At 44.9% G+C, this 15261-nt stretch overlaps 1 protein-coding gene across 1 annotated transcript in view; it reads left to right on the top strand.

Moving 5' to 3' along the window:
• CUNH20orf194 (chromosome unknown C20orf194 homolog) overlaps positions 1-15261 on the top strand; it is a 99669-nt gene that overhangs the window by 60135 nt on the left and 24273 nt on the right. Inside the window, exons 18-26 of the mRNA XM_015821289.1 lie at positions 595-665; positions 3198-3248; positions 4805-4892; positions 6068-6171; positions 9941-10087; positions 10993-11081; positions 11745-11843; positions 13032-13149; positions 14290-14378. Of these exons, the coding sequence (XP_015676775.1) occupies positions 595-665; positions 3198-3248; positions 4805-4892; positions 6068-6171; positions 9941-10087; positions 10993-11081; positions 11745-11843; positions 13032-13149; positions 14290-14378 (856 nt within the window). The remainder of the gene's footprint in view (positions 1-594; positions 666-3197; positions 3249-4804; positions 4893-6067; positions 6172-9940; positions 10088-10992; positions 11082-11744; positions 11844-13031; positions 13150-14289; positions 14379-15261) is intronic.

The raw sequence follows: 15261 nt of genomic DNA on the forward strand, positions 1-15261 counted from the left end.
CCTCCTCCTCTCTCTCTCTCTCTCTCTCTCTCTCCCTCCCTCCCTCCCTCTCTTTTTCTCTCTCTCTGCAAACTCCACACCCTTCTACCACTGATGGCATTACCTAGTTGGTTAACGAAACGTCTTGCAAGAACACAACCAAGCTCAGAGAGCACCAACGACCCACAGTCCTTTTTTTCCCCCTCTTTCTCCTCCTCCTCCTCCTCCTCCTCCTCCTTCTCCTCCCCCCCCCAACCCCCATTCCCTTCTAGCACTGCTTTTCTTTTCTTTTATATATTTTATTTTATTACCTATTTGGAAAGCTTATATGGCCGCCACTCACGGTGACTCTGGGCAGCTTGCAAAAATAAAACCACCCTACCAAATCCAATAAGCCCCCCATCCCGCTGATGACAACCGTCAGACCAACCCCTTGATGGGCTCCCTCCCCCCCTTCTACCACTGATGGCATTACCTAGTTGGTTAGCCAAATGTCTCGCAAGAACCACAACCCAGCTCAGAGACCACCAAGGACCCCCCCACGGTGGCTTTATTCCAGGGTTGTCTTCAGAGGGGGTCCAGCCACTCATCCCCTCCCTTTCCATTCTCCTGCAGATGGCAACCTCACCCCAGAATCCAGCTACATCATCCTCACCGCGGTGATCCCAAGATCGGCGTCTTGGCTGGTAAGTGGACCGTGACTACTACTCCCGCCCCCTCCCTTCCTTTGCAAAAATGAATGTAGAAAACAGATTACAGAGCTGTTTTTTCTAAGCCGGTCCAAAAGCCAGGAGGACAAAAAATTGTTCTTTTGTGACGGTTTGCAGGTCGTGGAAAACACAAAAGGGTGAATTCTCCCTCTTGGGAGTGTGTGTTCTTTTCATATTTTTCCAGGCACGGCGGGTCAGATAAGAGCCAAGAGCCGTGAGGAAGTGCTGATGGGGCTGGGGGCAGCTGAGGTGGAGACTCTGGGCTCTGCAAAACACGGCGCCCTTATCCCAGATAAGGGCCTTTTTTAGTTTAGAAGTGGGCTTTGTGCAAAGAAAAACACCGTCACGCCATATTTTATGGTTTTTTTATTGATTGATTTCGGTGCCTCTGAGTCAGTCTTGATTCCTGGCGACGGCCTCGAGCGGTCCTTGCGGTTTTCTTGGTGGGATTTCAGCCAGCCTAAAGCTTTCATGCCTAAGGCGGGACTAGAACTCACCGTCTCCAGGGGATTGGCCCAAAGTTATCCGCCTGCCTTTCATGCCTAAGGCGGGACTAGAACTCACCGTCTCCTAGTGATCGGCCCAAAGTCACCCAGTTGGCTTTCATGCCTAAGGCAGGATTAGAACTCACCGTCTCCAGGTGATTGGTCCAAAGTTATCTGCCTGCCTTTCATGCATAAGGCGGGATTAGAATTTACCCCCTCCAGGTGATTGGCCCAAAGTTATCCACCTGCCTTTCATGCCTAAAGCGGGACTAGAACTCACCGTCTCCAGGTGATTGGCCCAAAGTCACCCAGTTGGCTTTCATGCCTAAGGCAGGACTAGATCTCACTGTCTCCAGGTGATTGGCCCAAAATTATCCACCTGCCTTTCATGCCTAAGGCAGGACTAGAACTCACCTTCTCCAGGTGATTGGCCCAAAGTTATCCACCTGCCTTTCATGCATAAGGCAGGACTACAACTTACCCCCTCCAGGTGATTGGCCCAAAGTTATCCAACTGCCTTTCACGCCTAAGGCAGGACTAGAACTCGCCATCCACCCGGTTTCTAGCCTGGTGCCTTTAACTGCTACCTCAAACTGGCTCACTTTCTATTTATACCGATTGGCAAAAACATTAAATCTCTCCCATAATATCAGGAAAAAAAAGATTAGCCATCTTTGTAGGTTTACCCCTAGATCATTTTATGAGGTGTAGAAAACCTTTTACAGTTTTCATGGCCGAGGACATTTGTCTCACGTTTATATTAAAATATCAGTATTCCAGGGGTGTTTTTTATTAAAAAAAAAAAATCAAGCTCTTGGCAGTCCAGGAAGAAGGCCAGTCCAGGCATTAACACTTGGGATTATAATTTATTTAGTAGATTCAAATGGTTGCCTATTTCAGTTACGTGACTCTGAGCGGCTAACAGTCTTACAAACAATTTTAAAACACATACAAAAAAACGTCAAACCTATAGCAACCAGAAAAAAATAGGACAAAAACCACCTTCAGATATTCATCATAACCAAGAAGCAGACCCCATCCCTCACTGAGGCTCCAGGCTCAAGCACGATATATTATATTGTATTGTATTATATCATATCGTATCATAGCGTATCGTATCGTATCGTATCGTATCAATCATATATCATATTATATCACATATGATATATGCTATTATGTTATGTTATATTATTATGTTATATGTTATATATATGAGATATTATGATATATTTATTATATTTATTGTATCGTATCGTATCAATCATATATATGAGATATGATATTATATGCTATTATATGCTATTATGTTATGTTATATTGATATTTTATATTGTTACGTTATATGATATATATATGAGATATATCATATATTATATTTATTATATTATATTGTACTGTATCATATCGTATCAATCATATATCATATATATGATATATGCTATTATATGCTATTACATTATGTTATGTTATATTGTTATATTATATGTTATATATATGAGATATGATATGATATGATATGATATTGTATCGTATCGTATCGTATCAATCATATATTATATATATGATATATGCTATTATATTATGTTATGTTATATTGTTATGTTATATTATTATGTTATGATATATATTATGAGATATATGATATGATATATTTATTATATTGTATTGTATCGTATTGTATCGTATCAATCATATATCATATATATGATATATGCTATTATGTTATGTTATATTGTTGTTATATGTTATTATATATATGATATATGATATGACATGATATGATTTTTATTATATTTATTATATTATATTTATTATATTATATTATTATATTATATTATATTTTTGCTTAAGTGTTTTAGGCCCTTAAAGTCTTGATCTCTTTCTTCTAAACGGCATTGCAAGGGGGGTTAAGTTGCCAGGTTGCAGAGAGGGGCTTCCAGGATGGAGAACAGAACACCCAACGTTGAATGCAGGATTTTTATCCCTAAACCAGAATTGACGCTGTTGTTGGTTTTGCCTCCAGGTTGAAGAGAATGAAGTGAAGCTCTCCGAACGGGCGCAGCGAATCCTGAAGGTTCGTCTCAAAACTTGGCGTTTTTCTTCTAGTTTGGGCACGGCAAGATTGACGGTTGCCAACTACACCCACTAGCCAGCATTAAATATTGTCAGATGGTTAGTTTTGCTCATCTATTAGTTTGGTGTTTCTCAACCTGGGCAACTTTTAAGGTGGTGGACTTCAACTCCCAGAATCCTCCAGCCAGCGTGGTTGGCTGGAGGATTCTGGGAGTTGAAGTCCACCGTCTTAAAAAGTTGCCAGGGTTGAGAAAAATTGTGTTCCAGATGGTCTTTGACTTACAACTGATTGCTTAGTGGCCATTTGAAATTATGACAGATCCAGAAAACCATACTTACGACCCAGGTTCAAAGTTTCAACAACCAGCCTCCCCCCCCCCCCACTGCCACATGATCGCATTTTGGGTGCTTCCCCCCCCCACCTGCGTTTACGGCCATTTGCAGCCTCTGATCACGCCAGCACAATTTACAATGGCTTTACTGCAATCTACTTCCAATTTCCGACAGAAAATCGCCCATTGCTGACTATGGGTTCCCTTGACAACCGCCACGTTCTCTTCCACGACCGTGGATTCGCTTAATGACCTCTGCAAGACATGTTGTAAAATTAGCCCCATCGCCGCGGTGATCCGCTTAACCGCCGGCACTATTTACAACTATAATTCCAGGCTCAGTTACAGTCGTAAAGTTGAGGACGACCTGCCTTTCTGCCTCTTGGTACAGAGAGAGGTCAGCACCATGGACAGCATCATCCTTGGCCAACGTCCTACAATGAGACACCAGGCAGTTTTAAGCTCCCCATTTAAATCCCTTGCCATCCAAATGGCAGTTTTTCTGAAGGACATCAACTGCCAGTGTCAACAAAAGAAACTCCTGCGACATTTTTTTTGTATAGATTTTATTAGTTTTTATAGGGTTAGGAATAAGGTGGGGTCGAGTTTGCGGTTGGAATTTAGGTTAGGATTAAGGTTAGGGTTGGGGTTGGGGTTTTCCCAAGTAACATTCTCCATATTTAGCAAACAGCATAATGTCTGGATTCGTGTATTTAACAAACAATAATAGATAATAGTTAATGATCATAAACAATATGTTAATTAATCGCTCAATAGCCTTCTTCTTGCTAATATATATTCAGAATTACTTGTCACATTCCTTTCTCTCCAATTCGTCTTTCTAGCCATTGATAGAAATTATCTCATGTTCTAAAGTACACGGAGTCTTCTTTCTCTTTTATCTTTAAAGTCAATCTATCCATTTCTGCACGCTCAATGTGCCTGGCTGAGGAATTCTGGGAGTTGAAGTCCACAAGTCATAAAAGGGGCGAGTTTGAAGACCCCTGATATAGACTTTAAGAGGAGCGGACTTCAACTCCCAGAATTCCTCAGCTAGTGTGCCTGGCTGAGGAATTCTGGGAGTTGAAGTCCACAAATCATCAAAGGGCCAAGTTTGAAGACCCCTGACCTATAGCATCGGTGTTATTGGCCTCTCATGATTAAAGCCAATAACTTCCATATGGAAACATGCTTCAGAAACTCTTTTTCTGTTCTGCTTTTTTAGAAAGAAGACTCTTTCTTGGGAACCCTCCTGACTGGAGGCGACGGAGCATATATTGCTGCTAATAATTCTCTCTGTAGACCGGAGGAAGGTAAGCAATCAAAAATTTCCACAGCACCACAATTCAAAGGCAACCATTTTTCTTTGGAGATCCACTTTTCTGAGGCAGATATTGCAGCTGGGAAACCATGGCCTTGATAGCACACACCCTTGTCGTCAGTGTGACGTATCTCCCTTATTAATATTCTGCCTAGGCTTGTCACCACCTCCCTAGTAACGCCAGTTATTTTAGTTTTATTTATCTACTTATTAAATTTGTATCTTGCCCATCTCACCATTGAGAAACTCTGGGCGAATAAGAAATAAAATAAAGAAGATAAATCAAGAAGAGAGTGGACAGCCACTTGTCTGAAATGGTATTGGGTCTCCTGCTTGAGCAGGGGGTTGGACTAGAAGACCTTCAAGGTCCCTTCCAACTGTTATTCTACTTTCTAAAGTTTTATTTATTTCACAGCCTCAGTGAATGTTTGAATTTAAGGAGATTAAAATCTACCACCTGCGCAATTATGCCTGGAACATACAGGTAGTTCTCGACTTACAACCAGCTTGTTTAGTGACCGTTTGAAGTAATACAGGCTAAAAAACGTGACTTGTGACCATTTTTCACACTTACGACTGTTATAGCATCCCCACGTTCACGTGATCAACATTCAGAAACTTGGCAACTGACTCCTATTTATGACGGTTGCAGCGTCCCGGGGGTCACACAATCCTCTTTTGCGACCTTCTGACGAGCAAAGTCAATGGGGGAAGCCTGATTCACTTAACGACCGTGTTACTCACTTAACGACTTCAATAATTCCCTTCACTAAGAAGTGTCAAGAAAGGTCGTAAAATGGGGCAAAACTCACTTAGCCACCGTCTCGCTTAGCAACAGAAATGTTTGGGCTCCATTGTGATCGTAATTCGAGGACTACTTTTACTTTACACGGAGTTTTAATTGCAGGTTGTAATTGCAGACCGCGATTGAAGCAGTCTTTCGATAGTTGTAACATCTGTGGTCTCAATATCATCTTGGTAATCGGTGTAATAATAATAATAATAATAAAGTTGGAAGGGACTTTGGAGGTCGTCGAGTCCAACCCCCTGCTCAGGCAGGAAAGCCTATACCATTTCAGACAAATGGCTGTCCAGTCTCTTCTTAAAAACTTCCAGTGTTGGAGCATTCACCCAAGGTCTCATAACTTGGTTTATTTTTCTTTGCAGGAAAGCTTCATTTCTTTTCCGAGGGCCTTTTGTTTTGCCATCCCCACCACGGGAGCATTACGATCTCCAAGGGACACATGGCGTCCATTCAGTTCTACGACGGGGTGAGTGCCTGCTAGCCTGCTCATCAATTTCCCATCCAAACACTTGAAATAGGGCCTTATAGTCACCTGAAGCCTCAGATCTGGGACTTCTCCCTGAAAATTAGGGACCAGATCCACAAAGCTTCCCTCTCGATCCCATCCGGTTTTCTAGAGGGGGAACCGAAGCAGCCTCCTTATTCTAGAGCTCCATCCAGAACTTAGGATCAAAGCTTTAGCTAGGATGGAAGTAGCTCCGGGAGAGGGACTTAACCATGGTTAAAGTACGAGGACCAGACAGGAACTGGAGCAATTTATCTATTTGTTAAGACTTATGTGGCAGTTCAGGTAGAACTGAACAGGTTTTAAAAGTTGGCATCTTTAAGATGCGTGGACTTCAATTCCCAAAATCCCCCAGTCAGCATATCTCTGTGTATATTGTGTGTGTGTGTGTGAGAGAGAGAGAGAGAGAGAGAGAGAGGGAGGGAGGGAGGGGGTATTTGTGTGTGTGTGTGTAAGCAAGAGAGAGATTTGTCTGTGTGTGTGTGTGAGAGAGAGAGAGACGTTTGGGGTGTGTGAGAAAGGTATTTTTTTGTGTATGTGTGTGAGAGAGACATTTGGGTGTGTGTGTGTGAGAGAGAGAGACAGATGTTTGTGTGTGAAAGAGATGTGAGTGGGTATCACAAATAAAGAGATGTTCATGTGAGAGAGATGTGTGTTTGTGTGAGAGAGTGAGAGATGTTTGTGTGTGAGAGATGTGAGAATGAAAGAGAGAGGTGGGTGTTTGTTTGTGAGAAATGTGTGTGTGTGAGAGAGAGGTGTGAGTTTGTGTCAGAGAGAGACTGTGTGTGTGTGTGTGTGAGAGAGAGAGAGAGAAAGAGGTGTATTTGTGTGTGAGACATTTGTGTTTGTGTGTGTGAGAGAGAGACTGTGAGACTGTCTTTGTGTGAGAGTTGTTTGCGTTTCTGTGTGTGAGATTGTGTGACAGAGTTTGCCCGAGATGTTTGTGTGAGACGTGTGTGTTTGTGAGAGAGAGAGAGATGTGTGTATGTGAGAGACAAGACGTGTGTGTGTGAGAGAGACACATGTGTTTGTGAGAGAGACACGTGTGAGAGGTGTGTGCGTGAGAGAGAAACTGTGAGAGAGAGACACACACACACTAATGTGTCTGTGCTTGTGTGTAGCTGACTGGGGGATTCTGGGAATTGAAGTCCACCCCTCTTAAAAGTTGCCACATTTGAAACCCACCAGCCTAGCTGACCCTCGCCGTCCTTCCCCATTTCTCCTCTTCTATCCTCCAAAAGGCCCCAAATCTTACCCTCCGGGCCTTAGGACCCATTAATCCTACCCCGCTCCCCACCCCTCCTTAGCCCCACAACCCAACAACGCTGCTGAGTTGTGTGTGTGCCTTATCCTGCATGGCCAGTGCATCAGCTGAAGGGGCCGCGGCTGCCATCGTGGCAGGGCCTCAGCTGGGCTGCAAAGAGTCACTGGGGGGATTCATTTCCACAGCCAGCCTTCATTCTCTGCGAAGGGCCTGTTCGCTCTGATTAAATCTGTAAAAAAAAACAATAACCCAAAGCTTTTTGGGGTTTTCCCCCCCCTTTCCTGCTCCCCTCCCCTCTTTGTAAGTCTTTTTTTTTTTAATTTTTACTGGTTTTCTAATATCGCGACTACATAATTGAAAAGCAACGTGGCGACTGAGTTACAACAATCCAACTGCATACAGATATCGTTAATACAAATCTCAAACCAATACCGTAAATATTTCCTCTCTTTACCTCTTAGTACACACCGTCTCGTATTTGCATCGGCACAATTTTTATTCCAACCATCCCAGAGAAACAACTTGATTACATTTTATCCATAGTTTTTAATTTACATCTATCTCATTTATGTTAACACTCCGTCTTTTAGACGATCGATGGCCCGATGACTTTCCCCCCAATTTTAATTTTCCATTGTTTAAATTTAACTTTTAGTATTTTTCCGCTTCCAGATTATCAATGACCCCAATTCCCTTTGTCACGATTCCTCAAGAAATCTACTGTTCAAGATAATAATAATAAAAGTGGGAAGGGACCTTGGAGGTCATCTAGTCCAACCCCCTGCTCAGGCAGGAAACCCTATATACCATTTCAGACAAATGGCTGTCCAGTCTCTTCTTAAAAACTTCCAGTGTTGGAGCATTCACCGCTTCTGGAGGCAGGTGGTTCCACTGGCTAATTGTTCTAAAGATATATGTCTTATCGTATTTACGTTCTCTAATTAAATCTGCAAAAAAAAAACCCCAAAGCCAAAGCTTTGGGGGGTTCCCCCCCCTTTTCATTTCTTCTCCTGCTCCACTCCCTTCTTTGTAAGTCTTGCAAAACCAGGCTGGGTCTTTGACCGCCTTTTCGCTATTGTTCGGTTTCAAGACCTTCATTTTTTATTATTTTTTATTTTTTTTGTGTGTGTCTGCCGCTATTTATGGGACCCTCGTGTCACTCCTGAAACGTAGCCAGGTATTTTTTTTCTTTGTCCAAAGCAAAAAAATCCTTGAAAGGGAATTTGTATTGTTTTCCCCGACGGGTGAGGCCGAAGAGCTAAGAATAACACAAAGGAGGAAAAGAACAAGAACGGGTCCATTGGTTTGGGGACATCTATAATGAAAGAAAGGGGAAAAGATAAGCGGTTCGATTGCCATGGAAATGAGTACACAAGGGTGTGTTTTTCTCTTCGGGGCCTCCTTTATTTATTTGTTTGCTTTCCACATTGAGAGGCATCTAGGAAAGGACGTGCGGCTTCAGCCAGCCTAGTTTACGAGCCAGGCTCTTGAATATTTCAGATTTCAGCTGAACCCTTGCGTGGGCCCAGGCCCCTCTTCATATCACCTGGAATGAGCTGGACCAGTGGTGGCGAACCTATGGCATGCGTGCCAGAGGTGGCACTCAGAGCCCTCTCTGTGGGCACACGCGCCATACCCCGGAGATGGCAACCGCCCCTCTTCAACCAGCCGCCTGCTAACTCGCCAAGGTCCCACGTGGCCGGATGCATCCCGGCACGGCTGTTTTCCCTCCCCCCCATCCCGTCCTTCCTGGCCTCGCATGCTGTCCTTTTCTCGGGCACGACCTACTGCATCACCTACTCAGCTGTCGGCCGGCCATCCATCTCAGAGGCGGCTTCTGAGGGGCTACGGAGCTCCAGAGTGCACCGGTGGAGGGGCTGGCAGGCTGCGGCTGCTGACGGACACCGTCGGCCCCCATGCGCTCGCTGGCCTCTGTGTGCGGGGGTCCGATGGTGTCAGGCAGCAGCCGCCCCTTGCCTTGCCCCATGGCAATGGCACCCCCGCCCTGCCGTGCCTCACCCCGCAGGACGAGCCTCCTGCCTATCGCCCCACCTACCAGAGACCCCCTGGATTTCTCCCAAACCTGCCCACCCCCCCACAGGCGTCCCTCCCCACGAGCAACGTTGAGGTGACCATGCCCACCTTGGCCACACCCACCCAATCTGCCATGACCACCACAGCCAACTGGCACCCGGCGATAAATAAGTGGGTTTTGGGTTGCAGTTTGGGCACTCGGCTCTCTAAAAGGTTCACCGTCACTGAACTAGACGTTGTAGAACTGATGTTGTTACTGAGTTGGGTAATGGAACATCGACTTAAACGCATCTTGGAGGTTCGGCCCTGGGATGCCGAAGAAAAAGCATCAGAAAGAGAACAGAGATTGCAGACTTAATTCAGTGTCCTTCGTTATATCAAAAGGTCTTATCTGTAATTTTTTCCCCCCTTGCCTTCTTCGTTGTGTTTTAGGATTCCACCAGTGTGGTTGCCGTGCTTTTTATAGAATACAAGCCTTCTCTGCTCCCTCATTTGCCAGTCCAGCTGCACACCCCAAACCACGTCCTGATGATTGCGCTCTTCCCAAAATCGACCCTGTATAAAGCTTTCTATTCCCAGGTAACATCTGGGTTGGGCTTAGCTTGTATGTATCTTAGTTGCATTCAATCTTCATAGGCACTCCCTATCCTGTCACTAGTTTTTACCCGATTTTTAATTTCTCATCAATATTCCAATTTAACCTTTAATATTTATAATTTTCAAGCCTTAGGTAATCAAGATGTCCCTTAAATTCAATCTGGTTTTGAATTTTTGACAGCTCTTCTTCCCTACAGTAACAGGACAGCTGTGTCCTACGGTCACTTGGCTGCATTTTTACGTCATTTTTGCCGAAAATGGGCATTTACGTCCGGGTTTTCGGCAAAACCAGCCCCCAGCAAACAGTTGCTTTGCTTAACGACCGCCGGGGTTGCGTAACAACTGCGACAGTCACTTTACGACCAAGGCATTCGCTGAACGACCACCCGCAGAGAAGGTAGTAAAATCAGGCTGGTCATCTGGGTGACCCACTTTATGACCATGGACAGGTGCCATTCTGGTCGTAAGTCGAGGACTGCCTGTCAGACAGACGTGGGAAAATCAAATTAATCCAGAGTTTGTCCACCTCACTTCTTAAGAAGTGAAAAGAACTGAGTTACCGTACGGCCCAAGGAGAAAAAATGATGGCTCATCTATTAAATACGGCACTTTTTTAAAAAAATTCAAACGCGTTAATTGATCTCTTGCAGCGTTTATGAGCAGAGCAATGACCAACCTTGGCAATGTCAGCAAGCACAATTTACAATTATTAAAGGATACTGATAGAGAGGATTTTTAATTACATTTTAGTACCCAGCATTTTATCAGCAAGCAACGGGGTGGGGGGGAGGTTTCACCCTCCTGAACAAGTTCCATCTTCAAGCTTCGTTTAGGTTGTAAATATGCCTTATGAAATTGTGTGAGTTAGACTTCCTTTGTCATTGTAGGTCTTTTCTGCCTGGCAACGGCCGGGAAATTCGGGAGTAATGTTAAAAATGATCCAGGACGATGGCCTGTCTGCGGAACAGGAGAGATTGTAAGTTTATAATTCCATTTCTAGTATTGCATAAGCAGCATTGGAGAGAAAATGGGGGGAGGGGGGTCAATGGGGAAACACTTGAGATAAAGATTTGATGTTCTCGTAGACTTACCCCATGTTGAACATTAGCGTTTAAGCCAGGGGTGTCCAACCTTGGTCATTTTAAGACCCGTGGACTTCAATTCCCAGAATTCCCCAGCCAGCCAGCTTTAAGACTCATGGACTTCAATTCCCAGAATTCCCCAGCCAACCAGCTTTAAGACTTGTGGACTTCAATTCCCAGAATTCCCCAGCCAGCCAACTTTTAAGACTCGTGGACTTCAATTCCCAGAATTCCCCAGCCAGCCAACTTTTAAGACTCGTGGACTTCAATTCCCAGAATTCCCTAGCCAGCCAGCTTTAAGACTCGTGGGCTTCAATTCCCAGAATTCCCCAGCTAGCCAACTTTTAAGACTCGTGGACTTCAATTCCCAGAATTCTCCAGCCAGCCAACTTTAAAACCTGTGGACTTTAATTTCAGGAGTTGAAGTCCACAGGTCTTAAAGTGGCCAAGATTGGACACCCCTGGTTCAAGGCATTGCGACCTACTTGTGTCTTTACAGTTTTTGTGTTGACACGCTTTCTGAGGGCTCAACAATTTATTCGTTTCCTTCTTTCTAGACATTCCAACATACAGAAGCTCTTTGAAGTCTTATCTTATCCCGCCGGAGAACGATGGAGCCAACTACGACTGCTCACCAGCCTCCCAGATCTGGCCAGGTGAGGGCTTCCCACAATTCTTTTGTGCTGAACCAAATCCAGAAATTGTCCCACTAAGGTCCCGTGGGGTCATTTTTAATTGTACGATGGGTAGATCAGGGGTAGTCAACCTTGGCTCTTTTAATACTCGTGGACTTCAATTCCCAGAATTCCTGAGCCAGCTTAGCTGGCTCAGGAATTCTGGGAGTTGAAGTCCACGAGTCATAAAAGAGCCAGGGTTGACTACCCCTGGGGTAGATCATCTGTGGCCCTCCCTCTGTGGTGAGCTACAATTTCCCAGCATCCTTGCCATGGTCTATGGCAGTGTTTCTCAACCTTGGCAACTTTGAGAGGTGTGGACTTCAACTCCCAGAATTCCACAGCCAGTACAGGGGGAAAAAACCCAAGGAAGTCCGGTTGCCTTTGGGGGGGGGGAAGCACTTTTGGGACATCCATTGGTTCTGTTTTGGGGAATATTTGGAAGCGGCGTTTACAAAGAAGAGACCTGACTGGGCTGTGTGAAGATCTCTTTCATTGAACGGGTGGGAATGTTCTGGTTTTGTACCAACCATTATCTGCTTTCTGATTTCCACATCCATTATGCGATGATCACCTCCGGTTCAAATACTATTGAGGTAGGAATGTGGTGGCTCAAGTGGTCGGGATGCTGGGCAGAAGTTAGCAAGAACACGTTCGGGATCCAAGAACTGCCCTGGGGCAGGGTTGAGCTCTTGTCCTTCCCTCCAGCTCCCATGGGGGACATGAAGGGAGCCCCCAACTGGGGGTCCCTAGGACAACGGTGATGTCACCGGTTAACCCCTTCACCGCGGAAGCGCCTCGGCGCTTCCAACACGAGTACAAAAAACTATTGAGATATGCTAGCCCAGCTTCTTACGATCAGTCAGGGTTGACTAGGTGCTCCACCTTTGGGTTGGACCAACCTTAACAACTTGAAAATGGGTGGACTTCAACTCCCAGAATTCAGCCGTCTGGAGAATCCTGGGAGTGGAAGTCCACCCACCTTCAAGTTGCCACGGTTGAGGAACACGTGGTTGGACAAAGTCATTAGAACATGAAGCCTCCTCAGATAGTTCAGCTCCATCTTGGCTGGTCTACCTGGACATAAAGCCGGTCTTCAGAGGACTCCCTCCAGCGCATCTCCAAAAAACGAGAGGAGAGTGAAGTCTGACTCCACTTATTCCTTCAAAGTTTTCTACAGCACTTCACTATCGGTAGCGTCAGCCCAGAACCGGTGATGAGGCCGCATCTGCCGGTGCTCCTGCAGCAGACGGAGGCCATTCCTGATAACGAGGCACAGAATGATAAGGTAAGGTGGTCGTTGTAAATGACGCATCGCTTTTCATCTCCAAATTGCTGTTTGCTTCGTCTAGCTTGGCTATACAGGTAGTCCTTGACTTAACGACCAGTCCCTTAGCAAATGTTCAAAGATACCACAGTTACTTATGACCCAGATTTGACATTATGACCGCTGCCACACCCCCTCGCCCCCCGGCCATGATTGCATTTTGAGCATTTGGCGACTGTCCTGCATTGATGGCCGGTTGTGGCGTCCATGGTCACGTGATCACAGTTTACAACATTTCAACATTATGTCCTTCTGGTTTCAACTACTGATTCAGACACAGTCGCAACAGTAATTCAGTTTACTCAAGATCAAGAGATAACAAAGGCGTCGAGCACCAAATCGGGGAACCCAGGCAGCTTAAATGAATATAAAGGTTCATGGCAAGTTTAAGTTCTCTACAAGAATCTGAGCTACTAACGGTCGAAGCAAACTGGCGGTAAGATAAGAGTCAAAGGAATTCAAGGAGGCCTGGAGTTATAGCTCTTGTGGGCGCGAAGGGACTTGAGAGTGATGACGTGTTTGACCCCTCCTCCCTCAGACTCAGCCTGGTCATCTCCTACATCAAGAATGCAAACCCGAGTTTCCAATGCTTGTCAGAATGATTGGCTTTTAAATAGGAACACGCCGAAGAATAGTCCAAAATCAGTCCAAGATTCCGAGAGCCGGATCAGGATTATCAGCCAGTCCAGAGGTCAGAAGTACAAGGTTTCTTCGGCAAACAGGATTCACAGGAGCATCACACAGATGTTGCTTCCAGCAAAAGGAATATTATAACTCGGAGCTGCCTCTTAAATCAGGCTGTAGATTGAGAGAGTTATTTTCTTGCTCGGCAAAGAGCATCATAGAACATCTCCACTCTGCAGTCCTCTCTACCTGTGTGCAGGTTTAGGACCTCCTCTTCATCTGACTGTCCCAGCACTGTTTTTGATCAGTCTCATGGCTGATCTTGACTTGGTGTCTCCTGAGACCGATATTCCACAGGTTCAGCTGGGAGCAGCGTCTTCGGATTTAGAATACTGAGTCCTGAGCCTAAATCGCGATAACTGTTTTTTCCAAGAGCTGTGATCATTTCATAATCGTTACGTTCCTCTCTCTTTTGAGGTGGTGATTACCATCTTGACAGGTCTTCCTGGATGCCAGTCAAGTGAGCTGTGCTCGTTCTTGGTCAATTTTAACAAAGAATATGGAAGGTTGGTAGAACCTGATGTATTTATTTTTTTTTCCTTTCTTGATGATTGATTAAAAGTCGGTTCAGCTGAAATACTTGGCAGTCTTAACTTGTGGTCTGACTTATTATTATTATTATTATTATTATTATTATTATTATTATTATTATTATTATTATTATTATTATTATTATTATTATTATTATTAAGTTGGAAGGGACCTTGGAGGTCATCTAGTCCAACCCCCTGCTCAGGCAGGAGCCCTATACCATTTCAGACAAATGGCTGTCCAGTCTCTTCTTAAAAACTTCCAGTGTTGGAGCATTCACAACTTCTTGCAAATGTAGGCATGTTTACTTCTCCAGCTAAGCACTTTCTAGAGATGTTGGGATTGGGTCTCTCAGCTCTCAGCCAGCTTGAAAATGGGAATTCTGACCATTGCAGGCCCCATCAGGTGTAGAAGACCCATCTACAGAGAGTCTGTTCAGTTGACCGAAATATTTCAGATAAACCATGTTTTGGTGGAGACCTTTGTGCTCTCTAAGCTCGGTGGTTTTCTTGCAGATATTTCATTACCAAATTAATTAACATCATCAGCGCTGATGATGTTATCTAGTTGGTTAATGAAACGTCTGCAAGAAGTCCACCGAGCTCAGATAGCATAAGGGACCCCACAGTTGTCGTCGTCGTCATCGTCCTTCTCCTCCTCCTCCTCCTCCTCCTCCTCCTCCTCCTCCTCTTCCTCCTCCTCCTTCTCCTCCTCCTTCCCCATCCTCCTCTCTGCAAACCCCCCTCCCTTCTAGCATTGATGATGTCACCTAGTTGGGTCATGAAATGTCTGCAAGAAAACAACCAAGCTCAGGGACCCCATAGTCGTTCTCCTCCTCCTCCTCCTCCTCCTCCTCCT

This window comes from Protobothrops mucrosquamatus, unplaced genomic scaffold (assembly GCF_001527695.2).
Source record: "Protobothrops mucrosquamatus isolate PMUCROS unplaced genomic scaffold, P.Mucros_1.0 scaffold1297, whole genome shotgun sequence".
NCBI classification, from domain to species: domain Eukaryota; kingdom Metazoa; phylum Chordata; class Lepidosauria; order Squamata; family Viperidae; genus Protobothrops; species Protobothrops mucrosquamatus.